The sequence below is a fragment of the Oncorhynchus masou genome, chromosome 3 (assembly GCF_036934945.1).
Source record: "Oncorhynchus masou masou isolate Uvic2021 chromosome 3, UVic_Omas_1.1, whole genome shotgun sequence".
NCBI lineage: Eukaryota > Metazoa > Chordata > Actinopteri > Salmoniformes > Salmonidae > Oncorhynchus > Oncorhynchus masou.
The window spans coordinates 4,580,353-4,602,633 of NC_088214.1; the positions used below are offsets into that span (position 1 = coordinate 4,580,353).

General features: G+C 43.1%; 1 protein-coding gene across 1 annotated transcript in view; it reads right to left on the reverse strand.

The window, feature by feature from the left end:
* Nucleotides 1–22,281, reverse strand: part of LOC135509089 (collagen alpha-1(XI) chain-like) — a 189,211-nt gene that overhangs the window by 100,062 nt on the left and 66,868 nt on the right. Inside the window, 8 exon segments of the mRNA XM_064929414.1 lie at nucleotides 682–750; nucleotides 1,822–1,875; nucleotides 3,498–3,551; nucleotides 7,828–7,884; nucleotides 9,410–9,493; nucleotides 13,882–13,956; nucleotides 17,848–17,911; nucleotides 19,011–19,063. Coding sequence (XP_064785486.1) covers nucleotides 682–750; nucleotides 1,822–1,875; nucleotides 3,498–3,551; nucleotides 7,828–7,884; nucleotides 9,410–9,493; nucleotides 13,882–13,956; nucleotides 17,848–17,911; nucleotides 19,011–19,063 — 510 coding nt within the window.

Genomic DNA, 22,281 nt, shown 5'->3' on the forward strand with positions numbered 1-22,281 from the left:
TGTTTATTAATAGTTAAAGTTTAGAGACTGAATATAGTACTACGTAATGATCTGTTTATTAATAGTTCAAGTTTAGAGACTGAATATAGTACTACGTAATGGTCTGTTTATTAATAGTTAAAGTTTAGAGGCTGAATATAGTACTACGTAATGATCTGTTTATTAATAGTTAAAGTTTAGAGGCTGAATATAGTACTACGTAATGATCTGTTTATTAATAGTTAAAGTTGTCACACCCTGACCATAGTTTATTTGTATGTTTCTATGTTTTGGTTGGTCAGGGTGTGATCTGAGTGGGCATTCTATGTTGGATGTCTTGTTTGTCTATTTCTATGTCTGGCCTGATATGGTTCTCAATCAGTGGCAGGTGTTAGTCATTGTCTCTGATTGGGAACCATATTTAGGTAGCCTGGGTTTCACTGTGTGTTTGTGGGTGATTGTTCCTGTCTCTGTGTTTTGCACCAGATAGGGCTGTTTTCGGTTTTCGCACGTTTGTTATTTTGTTAGTTTATCGTGTATAGTCTCTCTATTGAAATAAAATGAATAACAACCACGCCGCATTTTGGTCCGCTTCTCCTTCAACAGACGAACGCCGTGACAAAAGTTTAGAGGCTGAATATAGTACTACGTAATGATCTGTTTAATAGTTAAAGTTTAGAGACGATATATGTTGGTGGATACCTGCTGGTTGTACATACCTTACCCCGACTCTCCTGGCATACCCCTGGAACCATCAGCTCCATTACGTCCCTGTGGGAAACATAACCGAGGTCATACCAGAGGTCATACCAGAGATCATATCAGAGGTCATACCCCTGGAACCATCAGCTCCATTACGGCCCTGTGGGAAACATAACCGAGGTCATACCAGAGGTCATAACCGAGGTCATAACCGAGGTCATACCAGAGGTCATACCAGAGATCATATCAGAGGTCATACCCCTGGAACCATCAGCTCCATTACGGCCCTGTGGGAAACATAACCGAGGTCATACCAGAGGTCATACCAGAGGTCATAACTGAAGTCATGCCAGAGGTCATAACCGAGGCCATACCAGAGATCATACCAGAGGTCATACCCCTGGAACCATCAGCTCCATTACGGCCCTGTGGGAAACATACCCAAGGTCATACCAGAGGTCATATCAGAGGTCATACCCCTGGAACCATCAGCACCATTACGGCCCTGTGGGAAACATAACCGAGGTCATACCAGAGGTCATACCAGAGGTCATACCCCTGGAACCATCAGCTCCATTACGGCCCTGTGGGAAACATACCCAAGGTCATACCAGAGGTCATACCCCTGGAGCCATCAGCTCCATTACGGCCCTGTGGGAAACATAACCAAGGTCATACCAGAGGTCATATCAGAGGTCATACCCCTGGAACCATCAGCTCCATTACGGCCCTGTGGGAAACATACCCAAGGTCATACCCAAGGTCATACCAGAGGTCATATCAGAGGTCATACCCCTGGAACCATCAGCTCCATTACGGCCCTGTGGGAAACATAAAACATACCCAAGGTCATACCCAAGGTCATATCAGAGGTCATACCTCTGGAACCATCAGCTCCATTACGGCCCCCACACACACACACACACACACACACACACACACACACACACACACACACACACACACACACACACACACACACACACACACACACACACACACACAGTCTTTTGAAAATTAGCTCACTATAGGCAGGCTTCAAACCATTGACAGGCCTTAGCTGGCTCACCACAATGCGTGGAGAAACACTAACACACAGTACTGACACAGCAAATCAAATGAATTCTAATCTTATCTTACCCTCTTTCCTGCCTTCCCAGGTGGGCCAGTTGGACCCTGCAGACCTCTGGGACCCTACAGAGAGAGAGAGAGAGAGAGAGAGAGAGAGAGCATGAGAAAACAAAAAGATTATTACTTAACACATTGGAAAGAATCAACAAAAAAACAGAGCAAACTAGAATGCCATTTGGCCCTAAACAGAGAGTACACAGTGGCAGAATACCTGACCACTGTGACTGACCCAAATTTAAGGAAAGATTTGACTATGTACAGACTCAGTGAGCATAGCCTTGCTATTGAGAAAGGCCGCCGTAGGCAGACATGGCTCTCAAGAGAAGACAGGCTATGTGCTCACTGCCCACAAAATGAGGTGGAAACAGCTGCATTTCCTAACTTCCTGTCAAATGTATGACCATATTAGAGACACATATTTCCCTCCGATTACACAGACCCACAAAGAATTCGAAAACAAAACCATTTTGGATAGACCCATTTCTACTGTGGGAAATTCCACAGTGTGCCATCACAACAAAAAGATTTGTGACATGATGCCACAAGAAAAGGGCAACCAGTGAAGAACAAACACCATTGTAAATACAACCGATATTTATGTTTATTTATTTCCCCTTTTGTACTTAAACTATTTGCACATAATGACATTTGAAATGTCTTTATTCTTTTGGAAGTGTAATGTTTATTGTTCATTTTTGTATTGTTTACTTCACTTTTGTTTATTATCTATTTCACATGCCTTGGAAATGCAAACATATGTTTCCCATGCCAATAAAGCCCTTAAATTGAAAGAGAGAGAGAGAGAGAGAGAGAGAGAGAGAGAGAGAGAAGGAGAGGGAGAGAGAGAGGAATTTACTTTATAACTTGTGTTAATTCACTAGAGACATCTACAATGCATTTGTACACACAATAAACATTGCCTGAAGGCCTGAATACTTGCCTTTGTGCAAGTTTTTCTGTGCAGACTAGTGTACAGGCGGTCGAGTGTACAGGCGGTCTAGTGTACAGGCGGTCTAGTGCACAGGCGGTCGAGTGTACAGGCGGTTTAGTGTACAGGCGGTCTAGTGTACAGGCGGTCTAGTGTACAGGCGGTCTAGTGTTCAGGCGGTCGAGTGTACAGGCGGTCGAGTGTACAGGCGGTCTAGTGTACAGGCGGTCTAGTGCACAGGCGGTCTAGTGTACAGGCGGTCTAGTGTACAGGCGGTCGAGTGTACAGGCGGTCTAGTGTACAGGCGGTCGAGTGTACAGGCGGTCGAGTGTACAGGCGGTCTAGTGTACAGGCGGTCGAGTGTACAGGCGGTCTAGTGTACAGGCGGTCTAGTGTACAGGCGGTCGAGTGTACAGGCGGTCTAGTGTACAGGCGGTCGAGTGTACAGGCGGTCTAGGTTTAAACCTAGTTGGTCACACTGTGTTCTTCACACTCCTAGAAAACAGGGTTCCAAAAGGGTTCTTCGGGTAACCCCATAGGAGAACCCTTTTTGGTTCGGGGTAGAACCCTTTTTGGTTTCAGGTAGAAGCCTTTATGGTTCTAGGTAGAACACTTTTGGAACCCAAAAGAGTTCTACCTGGAACCAAAAAGGGTTCTTCAAAGAGTTCTCTAATGAGGACACTCGAAGAACCCTTTCAGGTTCTGGATAGCAACTATTTTCTAAGAGCGTGGTGGAGGGAGTTAACATGATTCTTACCTGAGGTCCGTTGTCTCCTCCATCTCCCTTCAGTCCCTGAGCTCCTGGTCCACCCTGAGAGCACATTGCAATACTTTAAAAGGACAGTCCGTAACATGTTCAATAGTGTTCAATGGTTAAATAAGTGGCAGGGTTATCTCCTATCGTTCATTACCATAAGTAGCCTATTTTAGAGAAACGTGAAGTTTTAACTAAGAATCCGTTTGTTAAAACGAGTGATTTTTAACAGGACGATTGATGACTACAACCAGTAAGTTTAAAGGATCGTTTAAAAAACAAAATGTGGAGCAGATTGTTATAAACGTAATTTTTCTATTTATCGTTTACAATCAAATCAGGAAACTTATCACGATATGTCTGTATCGCCCGGCTCTACAACATGAATCTATAAATATCTTCGCCAAATATGCCAACCAGGCTATAGACAACATGACGAATATTGTAAGAACCAATAGACCTCTAAGAATGATGCTAATAGATACATGCCCTCCCTCCTCAGTAATGACTCTTAGATACATGCCCTCCCTCCTCAGTAATGACTCTTAGATACATGTCCTCCCTCCTCAGTAATGACTCTTAGATACATGCCCTCCCTCCTCAGTAATGACTCTTAGATACATGCCCTCCCTCTTCAGTAATGACTCTTAGATACATGCCCTCCCTCCTCAGTAATGACTCTTAGATACATGCCCTCCCTCCTCAGTAATGACTCTTAGATACATGCCCTCCCTCCTCAGTAATGACTCTTAGATACATGCCCTCCCTCCTCAGGAAAGAACGTTATCAATGACAAATATGAGAAAAGTAGAATTTTGGTGGAATATGTGTGATTTGCAGTGCCAAGAGAGCTCTGCTCTGCTCTGTTCTGTTCTGCTCTGCTCTGTTCTTCTCTGCTCTGTTCTGCTCTGCTCTGTTCTGTTTTGTTTTGCTCTGCTCTGCTCTGTTCTTCTCTGCTCTGTTCTGTTCTGTTCTGTTCTGTTCTGTTCTGTTTTGCTCTGCTCTGCTCTGTTCTGTTTTGTTCTGTTCTGCTCTCCTCTTCTCTGTTCTGCTCAGTTTTGTTCTGTTCTGTTTTGTTCTGTTCTGTTTACATTTACATTTACATTTAAGTCATTTAGCAGACGCTCTTATCCAGAGCGACTTACAAATTGGTGAATTCACCTTCTGACATCCAGTGGAACAGCCACTTTACAATAGTGCATCTATATCATTAAGGGGGGGGTGAGAAGGATTACTTATCCTATCCTAGGTATTCCTTGAAGAGGTGGGGTTTCAGGTGTCTCCGGACGGTGGTGTTTTATTCTGTTCTGTTCTGTTCTGTTATGTTCTGCTCTTCTCTTCTCTGTTCTGTTCTGCTCAGTTTTGTTCTGTTCTGTTTTGTTCTGTTCTGTTTTGTTCTGTTCTGTTTTGTTCTGCTCTTCTCTTCTCTGTTCTGTTCTGCTCAGTTTTGTTCTGTTCTGTTCTCTTCTGTTTTGTTATGTTCTGTTCTGTTCTTCTCTGTTCTCCTCTGTTTTGTTCTGTTCTGTTCTGTTCTGCTCTGTTTTGTACTGTTCTGCTCTGTTCTGCTCTTCTCTGTTCTCCTCTGTTTTGTTTTGTTCTGTTCTGCTCTGTTTTGTTCTGCTCTGCTCTGTTCTGTTCTGTTCTGTTCTGTTTTGCTCTGCTCTGCTCTGTTCTGCTCTGCTCTGTTCTGCTCTGTTCTGTTCTGCTCTGTTCTGTTCTTCTCTGCTCTGTTCTGTTCTGTTGTGTTTTGCTCTGCTCTGTTCTGTTCTTCTCTGCTCTGTTCTGTTCTGCTCTGTTCTTCTCTGCTCTGTTCTGCTCTGCTCTGTTCTGTTTTGCTCTGCTCTGCTCTGCTCTGCTCTGTTCTTCTCTGCTCTGCTCTGTTCTGTTCTGTTCTGTTCTGTTTTGCTCTGCTCTGCTCTCTTCTGTTCTGTTTTGTTCTGTTCTGCTCTTCTCTTCTCTGTTCTGCTCAGTTTTGTTCTGTTCTGTTTTGTTCTGTTCTGTTTTATTCTGTTCTGTTCTGTTCTGTTCTGTTTTGCTCTGCTCTGCTCTGTTCTGCTCTGCTCTGTTCTGCTCTGTTCTGTTCTGCTCTGTTCTGTTCTTCTCTGCTCTGTTCTGCTCTGTTCTGTTCTGTTGTGTTTTGCTCTGCTCTGTTCTGTTCTTCTCTGCTCTGTTCTGTTCTGCTCTGCTCTGTTCTTCTCTGCTCTGTTCTGCTCTGCTCTGTTCTGTTTTGCTCTGCTCTGCTCTGCTCTGTTCTTCTCTGCTCTGCTCTGTTCTGTTCTGTTCTGTTCTGTTTTGCTCTGCTCTGCTCTCTTCTGTTCTGTTTTGTTCTGTTCTGCTCTTCTCTTCTCTGTTCTGCTCTGTTTTGTTCTGTTCTGTTTTGTTCTGTTCTGTTTTATTCTGTTCTGTTCTGTTTTGCTCTGCTCTGTTCTGCTCTGCTCTGCTCTGCTCTGTTCTTCTCTGCTCTGTTCTGTTCTGCTCTGCTCTGTTCTTCTCTGCTCTGTTCTGCTCTGCTCTGTTCTGTTTTGCTCTGCTCTGCTCTGCTCTGTTCTTCTCTGCTCTGCTCTGTTCTGTTCTGTTCTGTTCTGTTTTGCTCTGCTCTGCTCTCTTCTGTTCTGTTTTGTTCTGTTCTGCTCTTCTCTTCTCTGTTCTGCTCAGTTTTGTTCTGTTCTGTTTTGTTCTGTTCTGTTTTATTCTGTTCTGTTCTGTTTTGCTCTGCTCTGTTCTGCTCTGCTCTGTTCTGCTCTGTTCTGTTCTGTTCTGTTGTGTTTTGCTCTGCTCTGTTCTGTTCTTCTCTGCTCTGTTCTGTTCTGCTCTGCTCTGTTCTTCTCTGCTCTGTTCTGCTCTGCTCTGTTCTGTTTTGCTCTGCTCTGCTCTGCTCTGCTCTGCTCTGTTCTGTTCTGTTTTGTTCTGTTCTGCTCTCCTCTTCTCTGTTCTGCTCAGTTTTGTTCTGTTCTGTTTTGTTCTGTTCTGTTTTATTCTGTTCTGTTCTGTTCTGTTCTGCTCTTCTCTTCTCTGTTCTGTTCTGCTCAGTTTTGTTCTGTTCTGTTTTGTTCTGTTCTGTTTTGTTCTGTTCTCTTTAGTTCTGCTCTTCTCTGTTCTGTTCTGCTCAGTTTTGTTCTGTTCTGTTCTCTTCTGTTTTGTTATGTTCTGTTCTGTTCTTCTCTGTTCTCCTCTGTTTTGTTCTGTTTTGTTCTGTTCTGTTCTGTTCTGCTCTGTTTTGTACTGTTCTGCTCTGTTCTGCTCTGTTCTGCTCTTCTCTGTTCTCCTCTGTTTTGTTTTGTTCTGCTCTGTTTTGTTCTGCTCTGTTCTGTTCTGTTCTGTTTTGCTCTGTTCTGCTCTGCTCTGTTCTGCTCTGTTCTGTTCTTCTCTGCTCTGTTCTGCTCTGTTCTGTTCTGTTGTGTTTTGTTCTGCTCTGTTCTGTTCTTCTCTGCTCTGTTCTGTTCTGCTCTGTTCTGTTCTGTTCTGTTTTGCTCTGCTCTGCTCTGTTCTTCTTTGCTCTGCTCTGTTCTGTTCTGTTCTGTTTTGCTCTGCTCTGCTCTCTTCTGTTCTGTTCTGTTTTGTTCTGTTCTGCTCTTCTCTTCTCTGTTCTGCTCAGTTTTGTTATGTTCTGTTTTGTTCTGTTCTGTTTTATTCTGTTCTGTTCTTTTCTGTTCCGCTCTTCTCTTCTCTGTTCTGTTCTGCTCAGTTTTGTTCTGTTCTGTTTTGTTCTGTTCTGCTCTTCTCTTCTCTGTTCTGCTCAGTTTTGTTCTGTTCTGTTTTGTTCTGTTCTGTTTTATTCTGTTCTGTTCTTTTCTGTTCTGCTCTTCTCTTCTCTGTTCTGTTCTGCTCAGTTTTGTTCTGTTCTGTTTTGTTCTGTTCTGTTTTGTTCTGCTCTTCTCTTCTCTGTTCTGCTCAGTTTTGTTCAGTTCTCTTCTGTTTCTTTATGTTCTGTTCTTCTCTGTTCTCCTCTGTTTTGTTCTGTTCTGTTCTGTTCTGCTCTGTTTTGTTCTGCTCTGTTCTGTTCTTCTGTTCTCCTCTGTTTTGTTTTGTTCTGTTCTGTTCTGCTCTGTTCTGTTCTGCTCTGTTCCGTTCTGTTCTCCTCTGTTCCGTTCTGTTCCGTTCTGTTTCGTTCTGTTCTGCTCTGTTCTGTTCAGTTCAGTCCGACATCAATACCCAAGTGACTATGTATGGGGGAATATAATTAGCAGAAATAATGCCTGGATGGAAATAACATGTGTTTTATTAATGCTTTACTATCCACGCCAAACACACTGGTTGAACATCAAATTATGTGTGTTTGTGTGTGTGTCTGTGCTGTGCTTTTGGCACACGTGTTTGTGTGTGTCTGACTTACCGCGGGCCCAGATCTTCCTGACATTCCCATTGGCCCAGGGGTACCCCTCATGGTGAGCTGTGATTGGACAGAGAGCTTATCATGAACAACCGATCAGGGTAATGCATTGACGTTCAAAATCCAAGAAATCTATGCATCAGAGTTAACTCTATAGGGTCTAGTCAGCAGTGTTAACTCTATAGGGTCTCGTCAGCAGTGTTAACTCTATAGGGTCTAGTCAGCAGTGTTAACTCTATAGGGTCTAGTCAGCAGTGTTAACTCTATAGGGTCTAGTCAGCAGTGTTAACTCTATAGGGTCTCGTCAGCAGTGTGAACTCTATAGGGTCTAGTCAGCAGTGTTAATTCTATTGGGTCTAGTCAGCAGGGTTAACTCTATAGGGTCTAGTCAGCAGTGTTAACTCTATAGGGTCTAGTCAGCAGTGTTAACTCTATAGGGTCTAGTCAGCAGTGTTAACTCTATAGGGTCTAGTCAGCAGTGTTAACTCTATAGGGTCTAGTCAGCAGTGTGAACTCTATAGGGTCTAGTCAGCAGTGTTAACTCTATAGGGTCTAGTCAGCAGTGTTAACTCTATAGGGTCTAGTCAGCAGTGTTAACTCTATAGGGTCTAGTCAGCAGTGTGAACTCTATAGGGTCTAGTCAGCAGTGTTAACTCTATAGGGTCTAGTCAGCAGTGTTAACTCTATAGGGTCTAGTCAGCAGTGTTAACTCTATAGGGTCTAGTCAGCAGTGTTAACTCTATAGGGTCTAGTCAGCAGTGTGAACTCTATAGGGTCTAGTCAGCAGTGTTAACTCTATAGGGTCTAGTCAGCAGTGTCAACTCTATAGGGTCTAGTCAGCAGTGTGAACTCTATAGGGTCTAGTCAGCAGTGTGAACTCTATAGGGTCTAGTCAGCAGTGTTAACTCTATAGGGTCTAGTCAGCAGTGTTAACTCTATAGGGTCTAGTCAGCAGTGTCAACTCTATAGGGTCTAGTCAGCAGTGTTAACTCTATAGGGTCTAGTCAGCAGTGTTAACTCTATAGGGTCTAGTCAGCAGTGTTAACACTATAGGATCTAGTCAGCAGTGTTAACTCTATAGGGTCTAGTCAGCAGTGTTAACTCTATAGGGTCTAGTCAGCAGTGTTAACTCTATAGGGTCTAGTCAGCAGTGTCAACTCTATAGGGTCTAGTCAGCAGTGTTAACTCTATAGGGTCTAGTCAGCAGTGTTAACTCTATAGGGTCTAGTCAGCAGTGTGAACTCTATAGGGTCTAGTCAGCAGTGTGAACTATATAGGGTCTAGTCAGCAGTGTGAACTCTATAGGGTCTAGTCAGCAGTGTTAACTCTATAGGGTCTCGTCAGCAGTGTTAACTCTATAGGGTCTCGTCAGCAGTGTTAACTCTATAGGGTCTCGTCAGCAGTGTTAACTCTATAGGGTCTCGTCAGCAGTGTGAACTCTATAGGGTCTATTCAGCAGTATTACCACCCAGGACAGCTAGTTCCTGCTATTATTAGGCAGAACTGGGTGGAACACGTGTTTTAAATATTTGAAATAGTTGAGGTGCACTTGATTTAACTTGTCTGGCACGCAGTGTATATTTACCCTGGCTTGGGAAAGGATCGCCTGGGCTTGGGCCTCCTGAGCTGAGACCACTGGTCCCTTATGTGCCTCTCCACCAGCACGGAACTGTCAATCACAACACAAGAGACACATGTAAATAAACCAACAGCCCTGTTTTCAGTCCATAGAGATAGATAGAGAACTCTAGTGACCAAAAGCACATTTTTAGCCTTGGTAGCACCATTGGGGACTTTTACCATTTTGAAGTAGTCAACTGGGTGGGACTTTGTATGTGTTAACGAACGATCCCATAATTCCATGCAGGTCATCAGGAGGGATCATCCAATGAATTATATTCGTTAGCAAACATTCCATAACTGCAGGTTTCAGCAAATCACCAACCCTGTCTGTATACCTGTTTAAACAAACACACTCTAGATGGCAGTGTGCCCCCTTTCAGTTTGTTTACTAAAATTAACTACTTCAAAATTGAGATGGCCTCAATGCACTCAGACGCCATTATGGGACAGATACAACTTTGCGATCTCTATACATCTTTATGGTTCAGAAGTATGAGTAAACCTGTCACTGGGATCCAACATGGATGCTGAGCTGCAGGCCTGTAGTATGGGTAAACCTGTCACTGGGATCCAACATGGATGCTGAGCTACAGGCCTGTAGTATGGGTAAACCGGTCACTGGGATCCAACATGGATGCTGAGCTACAGGCCTGTAATATGGGTAAACCTGTCACTGGGATCCAACATGGATGCTGAGCTACAGGCCTGTAATATGGGTAAACCGGTCACTGGGATCCAACATGGATGCTGAGCTACAGGCCTGTAATATGGGTAAACCGGTCACTGTGATCCAACATGGATGCTGAGCTGCAGGCCTGTAGTATGGGTAAACCTGTCACTGGGATCCAACCTGGATGCTGAGCTACAGGCCTGTAGTATGGGTAAACCTGTCACTGGGATCCAACATGGATGCTGAGCTACAGGCCTGTAATATGGGTAAACCGGTCACTGGGATCCAACATGGATGCTGAGCTACAGGCCTGTAATATGGGTAAACCGGTCACTGTGATCCAACATGGATGCTGAGCTGCAGGCCTGTAGTATGGGTAAACCTGTCACTGGGATCCAACATGGATGCTGAGCTACAGGCCTGTAGTATGGGTAAACCTGTCACTGGGATCCAACATGGATGCTGAGCTACAGGCCTGTAATATGGGTAAACCTGTCACTGGGATCCAACATGGATGCTGAGCTACAGGCCTGTAGTATGGGTAAACCTGTCACTGGGATCCAACATGGATGCTGAGCTACAGGCCTGTAATATGGGTAAACCGGTCACTGTGATCCAACATGGATGCTGAGCTACAGGCCTGTAATATGGGTAAACCTGTCACTGTGATCCAACATGGATGCTGAGCTACAGGCCTGTAATATGGGTAAACCTGTCACTGGGATCCAACATGGATGCTGAGCTACAGGCCTGTAGTATGGGTAAACCTGTCACTGGGATCCAACATGGATGCTGAGCTACAGGCCTGTAATATGGGTAAACCTGTCACTGGGATCCAACATGGATGCTGAGCTACAGGCCTGTAATATGGGTAAACCTGTCACTGGGATCCAACATGGATGCTGAGCTACAGGCCTGTAATATGGGTAAACCTGTCACTGGGATCCAACATGGATGCTGAGCTACAGGCCTGTAATATGGATAAACCTGTCACTGGGATCCAACATGGATGCTGATCTACAGGTCTGTAATATGGGTAAACCGGTCACTGGGATCCAACATGGATGCTGAGCTGCAGGCCTGTAGTATGGGTAAACCTGTCACTGGAATCCAACATGGATGCTGAGCTACAGGCCTGTAGTATGGGTAAACCTGTCACTGGGAACCAACATGGATGCTGAGCTACAGGCCTGTAGTATGGGTAAACCTGTCACTGGGATCCAACATGGATGCTGAGCTACAGGCCTGTAGTATGGGTAAACCTGTCACTGGGAACCAACATGGATGCTGAGCTGCAGGCCTGTAGTATGGGTAAACCTGTCACTGGGATCCAACATGGATGCTGAGCTACAGGCCTGTAGTATGAGTAAACCTGTCACTGGGATCCAACATGGATGCTGAGCTACAGGCCTGTAGTATGGGTAAACCTGTCACTGGGATCCAACATGGATGCTGAGCTACAGGCCTGTAGTATGGGTAAACCTGTCACTGGGATCCAACATGGATGCTGAGCTACAGGCCTGTAGTATGGGTAAACCTGTCACTGGGATCCAACATGGATGCTGAGCTGCAGGCCTGTAGTATGGGTAAACCTGTCACTGGAATCCAACATGGATGCTGATCTACAGGTCTGTAATATGGGTAAACCGGTCACTGGGATCCAACATGGATGCTGAGCTGCAGGCCTGTAGTATGGGTAAACCTGTCACTGGGATCCAACATGGATGCTGAGCTGCAGGCCTGTAGTATGGGTAAACCTGTCACTGGGATCCAACATGGATGCTGAGCTGCAGGCCTGTAGTATGGGTAAACCTGTCACTGGGATCCAACATGGATGCTGAGCTACAGGCCTGTAGTATGGGTAAACCGGTCACTGGGATCCAACATGGATGCTGAGCTGCAGGCCTGTAGTATGGGTAAACCTGTCACTGGGATCCAACATGGATGCTGAGCTACAGGCCTGTAGTATGGGTAAACCTGTCATATGGTATAGGCAGGCATAAGCTACGGATAAGGATTATACACAATTGCATTTTACCGATGGCAATTTGAATGCACAGAGATACCGGGACAAGATCCTGAAGCCCATTATCGTGCCATTCATCCACTGCCATCACTTCATGTTTCAGCATAACCATGTCACAAGGATCTGGACAGAATTCTTGGAAGCTGAAAATGTCCCAGTTCTTCCATGGCCTGCATACTCACCAGACACGTCACCCATTGAGCATGTTTGGGATGCTCTGGATAGACGTGTACGACAGCGTGTTCTAGTTCCCGCCAATATCCAGCGACTTCACACAGCCATTGAAGAGGAGTGGGACAACATTCCACAGGCCACAATCAACAGCCTGATCAACTCTATGCGAAGGAGATGTGTCACGCTGCATGAGACAAATGGTCCCACCAGATACTGACTGGTTTTCTGATCCACGTCCCCTACCTTTTCTTTTCAAGGTATCTGTGACCAACAGACACATATCTGTATTCCCAGTCATGTGAAATCCATAGATTAGGACCTAATTAATGTATTTTAATTGAATTATTTCCTAATATGAACTGTAACTCAGTAAAATCTTTGAAAATTGTTGCATGTTGCATTTATATTTTTTTGTTCAGTGTTAAATTTCCCCTTAGATACATGCAGAAGCAGGTTACACAGTCACCGGTTCCAGTCCACTGTGCCCAGTGACATTTACAAGGTGAATGATTTACCGCAGGGCGAGGAAATATAAGGTTCATAGACTGAGGTTCATATGTACTGAGGACTCTTAATGAAGAGGCAGCGAGGTAGAGTGTGTTAAACAAGGTGACGTCACGGTAGATCGGCCAACCGGTTGACTGACGGAAGGTTACATTATGTAATGGGAACAGGTTGGCAGACGCTGAAAGCACCTGGGTAATGTAGGAGACAGAGAGAGGGATAAAAAAAACTATTGAATGACAAACTGAACAACTAAAAAAACAAAAAAACAGAGGAAAAGCAAAGCTAAAAATGTGTTTTAGGATCTATTTTAAATATATCCACAGTTTCAGCCTCCCTCAGGGTCTCTGGCTGGGAGCATAGTAACGAAAGGCTGTCTCTCCATGCCTCTTGGTCCCCCTCAGGTTCTCTGACAGGCTATTCTAGAGGCTGGGGACATAGTAACCAAAGGTTGCTTCTCCATGCCTCTTGGTCCCCCTCAGGTTCTCTGACAGGCTATTCTAGAGGCTGATGCATTGGTATCTAAAGGCTGGGGACAAAGTAACTAAAGGCTGCCTCTCCATGCCTCTTGGTCCTCCTCAGGTTCTCTGGCAGGCTATTCTAGAGGCTGAGGACATAATAACTAAAGGTTGCCTCTCCATGCCTCTTGGTCCCCCTCAGGTTCTCTGGCAGGCTATTCTAGAGGCTGGGGACATAGTAACTAAAGGTTGCCTCTCCATGCCTCTTGGTCATTAGGCTTTGGGATAGTTAAAAGGCCAGTGCCTGATTGAAGAGCAAGGAGCATCAGAATGGCATATTGAGTATGATTGTTTAAGCACCAGGGTCAGTTGGCAGGGAGAGGTGAATGGATGGAGGGAGAATGGCAGCATCAGGATGGTACCTGGAGGTTGTTATAAGAGTGTGGGTAGAAGGGATAGAGGGATAGAGGGACAGAGAGAGGAGAGGAAAGAGGTCACTTACTGGCAGCATCAGGATGGTACCTGGAGGTTGTTATAAGAGCGAGGGTAGAAGGGATAGAGGGATAGAGGGACAGAGAGAGGAGAGGAAAGAGGTCACTTACTGGCAGCATCAGGATGGTACCTGGAGGGCCAGGAACTCCATCCGAACCAGGAATACCAGCCCGTCCTGGAGGACCCTTTGGAATGTAGGAGAACAGGAGAGGGGGGGGCAGGGGGGAGAGAGGAGAGAAAGAGAGAGGGGGGAGAGAAGGGGGAAGAGAGCGACGGAGAGAGGGAGAGGGGAGAGAGAGGGGGAGGGAAAGGGGGGCGAGAGAGAGTGGGTGAGAGAGAGAGGGGGAGGGGAGAGGGGGGAGAGAGAGGGGGAGAGAGAGGGGAGAGAGGGGGAGAGGAGAGAGAGAGGGGGAGGGGGAAGAGAGAGAGAGGGTGAAAGAGAGAGGGTGAGAGAAAGGGGGGAAGACAGAGAGATGGGGAGGGGGGAGAGGGGGGGTGAGAGAGGGGGAGAGAGAGAGAGAGAGAGAGAGAGAGAGAGAGAGAGAGAGAGAGAGAGAGAGAGGGAGAGAGGGGGTGAGAGAGAGAGAGAGAGAGAGAGAGAGGGGGAGAGAGAGAGTTGGTTAATCGTATTAGTGCTAAGTCATGGGGATAAAATGTAAACTTCTTAAACATGACCACATAGGAAATATAAATGATTAGTGAACAAAAGCCCATCATATTTTTTTAGTTTTTACCTAGCTTCCAATAGGTGCCCTTCTTTGAGAGACATTGGAATGCCGCCCTGGTTTTTGTGGTTGAATCTGTGTTTGAAATTCACTACTGGACTGAGGGACCTTACAGATAATTGTAAGTGTGGGGTACAGAGATGAGGGACCTTACAGATAATTGTATGTGTGGGGTACAGAGATGAGGGACCTTCCAGATAATTGTATGTGTGGGGGTACAGAGATGAGGTAGTCATTCAAAAATAATGTTCAACACTATTATTGCACACAGAGTGAGTTCATGCAACTTATTATGTGACTTGTTAAGCACATTTTTGTCCTTTGTAAGCTGAGTTGAAGGGTCATTTAAGTCCCTTGTAAACTGAGCTGGAGGGTTGAGGGTCGGTTAGGTCCCTTGTAAACTGAGCTGGAGGGTTGAGGGTCGGTTAGGTCCCTTGTAAACTGAGCTGGAGGGTTGAGGGTCGGTTAGGTCCCTTGTAAACTGAGCTGGAGGGTTGAGGGTCGGTTAGGTCCCTTGTAAACTGAGCTGGAGGGTTGAGGGTTGGTTAGGTCCCTTGTAAACTGAGCTGGAGGGCTGAGGGTTGGTTAGGTCCCTTGTAAACTGAGCTGGAGGGCTGAGGTTCGGTTAGGTCCCTTGTAAACTGGAGGGTTGAGGGTCGGTTAGATCCCTTGTAAACTGAGCTGGAGGGTTGAGGGCCGATTAGGTCTATGCAGTGAATAGGGCGTCGGCCTTTACAACAATGTGTTGTTGAGGGTAATGAGAGTTTAAGTTTCTGAACATATCTGCATTCCCTGCCTGCACCTCTGTCTTCCTCTCTTCCCTACTCATCCTTTTTTCTTTTCTCCCCATGGCGTGAGGGTGCGGGGCTCTACTTCAAGCCAGCACACTACTTCCTTCATATTCATATCTGCTCCCTTCTTTATTAACCAAGATTGCCGACTGTCAAGACAAATATTTATTATCACTAGTATTATTATTATTATTATTATTATTAATGTCTTCAATATTGTTATACTGTCACAAGTCATCCATAAATCAGTCTAGTGAGTGGAATGATGATTCATTATTAGTCAGCTACATTCGTCATGGCCCAAGGAGACAGACCAGACAAGAGGACATGCCAGAGGGTTCAAAACCACATTCCCCTACATTAGTATTTTCTCTGGTATATATTCAGTACTATAGTTGTTTTTAACAGTATTTTCTCTGGTATGTATTAAGTACTATAGTTGTTTTTAACAGTATTTTCTCTGATATGTATTAAGTACTATAGTTGTTTTTTAACAGTATTTTATCTGGTCTGTATTATTAAGTACTATAGTTGTTTTTAACAGTATTTTCTCTGGTATGCATTAAGTACTATAGTTGTTTTTTTAACAATATATTATCTGGTATGTATTATTAAGTCCTATAGTTGTTTTTAACAGTATTTTCTCTGGTATGTATTATTAAGTACTATAGTTGTTTTTAACAGTATTTTCTCTGGTATGTATTATTAAGTACTATAGTTGTTTTTAACAGTATTTTCTCTGGTATATATTAAGTACTATAGTTGTTTTCTTAACAGTATTTTATCTGGTATGCATTAAGTACTATAGTTGTTTTTTTAACAGTATTTTATCTGTTATGCATTAAGTACTATAGTTGTTTTTTAACAGTATTTTCTCTGGTATATCTTAAGCACTATAGTTGTTTTTAACAGTATTTTCTCTGGTATGTATTAAGTACTATAGTTGTTTTTAACAGTATTTTCTCTGGTATGTATTAAGTACTATAGTTGTTTTTTTAACAGTATTTTATCTGGTCTGTATTATTAAGTACTATAGTTGTTTTTAACAGTATTTTCTCTGGTATGCATTAAGTACTATAGTTGTTTTTTTAACAATATATTATCTGGTATGTATTATTAAGTACTATAGTTGTTTTTAACAGTATTTTCTCTGGTATGCATTAAGTACTATAGTTGTTTTTTTAACAATATATTATCTGGTATGTATTATTAAGTACTATAGTTGTTTTTAACAGTATTTTCTCTGGTATGTATTATTAAGTACTATAGTTGTTTTTAACAGTATTTTCTCTGGTATATATTAAGTACTATAGTAGTTTTTTTAACAGTATTTTATCTGGTATGCATTAAGTACTATAGTTGTTTTTAACAGTATTTTCTCTGGTATATATTAAGTACTATAGTTGTTTTTTAACAGTATTGTCTCTGGTATGTATTATTAAGTACTATAGTTGTTTTTAACAGTATTTTCTCTGGTATGTATTATTAAGTACTATAGTTGTTTTTTTAACAATATTTTCTCTGGCATGTATTATTAAGTACTATAGTTGTTTTTAACAGTATTTTCTCTGGTATGCATTAAGTACTATAGTTGTTTTTAACAGTATTTTCTCTGGTATATATTAAATACTATAGTTGTTTTCTTAACAGTATTTAATCTGGTATGCATTAAGTACTATAGTTGTTTTTTTAACAATATTTTCTCTGGTATGCATTAAGTACTATAGTTGTTTTTAACAGTATTTTCTCTGGTATGTATTATTAAGTACTATAGTTGTTTTTAACAGTATTTTCTCTGGTATGCATTAAGTACTATAGTTGTTTTTAACAGTATTTTCTCTGGTATATATTAAATACTATAGTTGTTTTCTTAACAGTATTTAATCTGGTATGCATTAAGTACTATAGTTGTTTTTTTAACAATATTTTCTCTGGTATGCATTAAGTACTATAGTTGTTTTTAACAGTATTTTCTCTGGTATGTATTATTAAGTACTATAGTTGTTTTTAACAGTATTTTCTCTGGTATGCATTAAGTACTATAGTTGTTTTTAACAGTATTTTCTCTGGTATGTATTATTAAGTACTATAGTTGTTTTCTTAACAGTATTTAATCTGGTATGCATTAAGTACTATAGTTGTTTTTAACAGTATTTTCTCTGGTATATATTAAGTACTATAGTTGTTTTTTTAACAGTATTTTCTCTGGTATGTATTAAGTACTATAGTTGTTTTTAACAGTATTTTCTCTGGTATGTATTAAGTACTATAGTTGTTTTTAACAGTATTTTCTCTGGTATGCATTAAGTACTATAGTTGTTTTTACTTGGCAGACAGTTAGATGTAATATAGTGAATGTCAACAAAACCCAACAAGGGGTTGACCAAGGACCTGGATATTTTTGTTGTTCAATGCTGAAGTGTGTATAATAATGCCTATAGTTATAATGATAAAGACAGTGGTGTAGCCATCTATAGGGATTAATGGTGGGTGATCAAGGATCCCCCTTGGCCTATTTCCAACAGCAGGAAGCGCCATGGGAGCAACAGCTCTCACTTACCCTGTCACCATGATCTCCGTGTGGGCCAGGGGAACCCTGTGAGCCTGGGGAGCCGGGGGAGGCCCTGTGTACACACACACACACACACACACACACACACACACACACACACACACACACACACACACACACACACACACACACACACACACACACACACACACACACACACACACACACACACACACACACACACACACACACACACACACACACACACACACACACACACATTAACTAAAACATCCTACACCACCACCACAGCAGAGCTAGCTAACCAAACTGCTACCACATTTAATCTATCATCCTCAGATAGACATAGCTAAACAACACACTCTCTCTCTATCTCTCTCCTTCTCCATCTATCTTTCTCTCTTTCTCCATCTATCTCTCTCTCTTTCTCCATCTATCTCTCTCTCTTTCTCCATCTATGTCTCTCTCTTTCTCCCTTTTTCTCACTCTAGCTCTCTCTCTCTTTCTCCCCCTCTCTCGCTCCCTCTCTCTCTTTATCTCTCTCTTTCTCCCCTTTTCAATTCAATTCAATTGACTTTATTGACATGGCAAGTTCATTATTACTTACATTGCCAAAGTATACATATCGAAAAATAAAAATAAAAATAAATATTTACATATAAAATATATATACAGGTATATTTCTTTCCCTTTCTCCCTCTCTCTTTCTTCCTCTCCCTCTCTCTCTCTCTCTGTCTTTCTCCCTCTCTCTTTCTTCCTCCCTCTCTCCCTCCCTCTCTCCCTCTCTCTCTCTTACTCCCTCTCTCTCTCCCTCTGTCTTTCTCTCTCTCCCTCCCTCTCTCTCTCTCTTTCTTTCTCCCCCTATATATCGCTCTCTTTCTCTCCCCCCTCTCTCTTTCTCCCTCTCTCTCTCTGTCTTTCTCTGTCTCTCTCTCTCCCTCCCTCTCTCTCTCTCTCTCTTTCTCCCCCTATATTTCGCTCTCTTACTCTCCCTCTCTCTCTCTCTCTCTCTTTATCCCTCTCTCTCCACTCTCTCTCATTCTCTTTCTCTGCTTTCTTTACAGGCTCATTCAGGAGGACTAAAGCACTTTTGATAAATATAGTTTCTTCCCCCTCTTCTCTTCAGCAGTTCTCCATCTGTGGAAAGAGAGAGGGACAGGGTCGGGGGGGGGGTCGGGGTAAGAGAGAACGTGATACTCACAGCTTGGCCGGGGGCTCCTTGGGGTCCTTCAATCAGCATCCCCTGGAATAGAGGGAAGAGAGAGGGAACAATTAACACAGTAGCCTTCAGAGACAGCAGTAAATCCACACACTGCAGAGTGGAGACAAATTAGAGGAGTGGGGAAACAAGGACTGGGGAGTCAATAGAGGAGAAACTCACACAGAAATGATGTTCTCTAAAAATGTGTTTATGGCTAAGGGAACTCATTTTTAGCTGATAAATCATTAATACCTAGTTATACAGTAGTGATAATACCTAGTTATACAGTAATACCTAGTTATACAGTAGTGATAATACCTAGTTTTACAGTAATCCCTAGTTATACAGTAATACCTAGTAATACAGTAATACCTAGTAATACAGTAGTGATAATACCTAGTTATACAGTAATACCCTGTTCTACAGTAGTGATAATACCTAGTTATACAGTAATACCTAGTTATACAGTATTGATAATACCTAGAAATACAGTAATACCTAGTTATACAGTAGTGATAATACCAAGAAATACAGTAATACCTAGTTATACAGTAGTGATAATACCTAGTTATACAGTAATACCCTGTTCTACAGTAGTGATAATACCTAGTTATACAGTAATACCTAGTAATACAGTAGTGATAATACCTAGTTATACAGTAATACCTAGTTATACAGTAGTGATAATACCTAGTTATACAGTAATACCTAGTTATACCTAAATAAACTTCAGTTAGTGCTAAATACGGCTGCTAGAATCCTGACTGGAACCAAAATATTTGATCATATTACTCCAGTGCTAGCATCCCTACACTGGCTTCCTGTCAAGGCAAGGGCTGATTTCAAGGTTTTACTGCTAACCTACAAAGCATTACATGGACTTGCTCCTACCTATCTCTCTGATTTGGTCCTGCCGTATGTACATACCTACACGTACGCTACGGTTACAAGACACAGGCCTCCTAATTGTCCCTAGAATTTCTAAGCAAACAGCTGGAGGCAGGGCTTTCTCCTATAGAGCTCCATTTTTATGGAATGGTCTGCCTACCCATGTAAGAGACACAAACTCGGTCTCAACCTTTAAGTCTTTACTGAAGACTCATCTCTTCAGTGGGTCATATGATTGAGTGTAGTCTGGCCCAGGAGTGGGAAGGTGAACGGAAAGGCTCTGGAGCAACGAACCGCCCTTGCTGTCTCTGCCTGGCCGGTTCCCCTCTTTCCACTGGGATTCTCTGCCTCAGGGGCTGAGTCACTGGCTTACTGGGGCTCTTTCATACCGTCCCTGGAGGGGTGCGTCACTTGAGTGGGTTGAGTCACTGATGTGATCTTCCTGTCTGGGTTGGCGCCCCCCCATTGGGTTGTGCCGTGGTGGAGATCGTTGTGGGCAATACTCCTTGTCTCAGGATGGTAAGTTGGTGGTTGAAGATATCCCTCTAGTGGTGGGGGGGCTGTGCTTTGGCAAAGTGGGTGAGGTTATATCCTTCCTGTTTGGCCCTGTCTGGGGGTGTCCTCGGATGGGGTCACAGAGTCTCCTGACCCCTCCTGTCTCAGCCTCCAGTATTTATGCTGCAGTAGTTTATGTGTCGGGGGGCTAGGGTCAGTTTGTTATATCTGGAGTACTTCTCCTGTCCTATTCAGTGTCCTGTGTGAATTTAAGTGTGCTCTCTCTAATTCTCTCTTTCTTTCTCTCTCTACGGAGGACCTGAGCCCTAGGACCATGCTTCAGGACTACCTGACATGATGACTCCTTGCTGTCCCCAGTCCACCTGGCCGTGCTGCTGCTCCAGTTTCAACTGTTCTGCCTTATTATTATTGGACCATGCTGGTCATTTATGAACATTTGAACATCTTGGCCATGTTCTGTTATAATCTCCACCCGGCACAGCCAGAAGAGGACTGGCCACCCCACATAGCCTGGTTCCTCTCTAGGTTTCTGCCCCAGGGTAATACCTAGTTATACAGTAATACCTAGTTACACAGTAGTGATATTACCTAGTTATACAGTAATACCCTGTTCTACACTAATACCTAGTTATACAGTAATACCCCGTTCTACAGTAATGATAATACCTAGTTATACAGTAATACCCCGTTCTACAGTAGTGATAACAGTAGTGATAATACCTAGCTGCTTTTGATACCATCGATCACCACATTCTTTTGGAGAGATTGGAAACCCAAATTGGTCTACACGGACAAGTTCTGGCCTGGTTTAGATCTTATCTGTCGGAAAGATATCAGTTTGTCTCTGTGGATGGTTTGTCCTCTGACAAATCAACTGTAAATTTCGGTGTTCCTCAAGGTTCCGTTTTAGGACCGCTGTTGTTTTCACTATATATTTTACCTCTTGGGGATGTTATTCGAAAACATAATGTTAACTTTCACTGCTATGCGGATGATACACAGCTGTACATTTCAATGAAACATGGTGAAGCCCCAAAATTGCCCTCACTAGAAGCATGTGTTTCAGACATAAGGAAGTGGATGGCAGCAAACTTTCTACTTTTAAACTCGGATAAAACAGAGATGCTTGTTCTAGGTCCCAAGAAACAAAGAGATCTTCTGTTGAATCTGACAATTAATCTTAATGGTTGTACAGTCATCTCAAATAAAACTGTGAAGGACCTCGGCGTTACTCTGGACCCTGATCTCTCTTTTGAAGAACATATCAAGACCATTTCAAGGACAGCTTTTTTCCATCTACGTAACATTGCAAAAATCAGAAACTTTCTGTCCAAAAATGATGCAGAAAAATTTATCCATGCTTTTGTCACTTCTAGGTTAGACTACTGCAATGCTCTACTTTCCGGCTACCCGGATAAAGCACTAAATAAACTTCAGTTAGTGCTAAATACGGCTGCTAGAATCCTGACTAGAACCAAAAAATTTGATCATATTACTCCAGTGCTAGCCTCCCTACACTGGCTTCCTGTCAAAGCAAGGGCTGATTTCAAGGTTTTACTGCTAACCTACAAAGCATTGCATGGGCTTGCTCCTACCTATCTCTCTGATTTGGTCCTGCCGTACATACCTACACGTACGCTACGGTCACAAGACGCAGGCCTCCTAATTGTCCCTAGAATTTCTAAGCAAACAGCTGGAGGCAGGGCTTTCTCCTATAGAGCTCCATTTTTATGGAACGGTCTGCCTACCCATGTCAGAGACGCAAACTCGGTCTCAACCTTTAAGTCTTTACTGAAGACTCATCTCTTCAGTGGGTCATATGATTGAGTGTAGTCTGGCCCAGGAGTGGGAAGGTG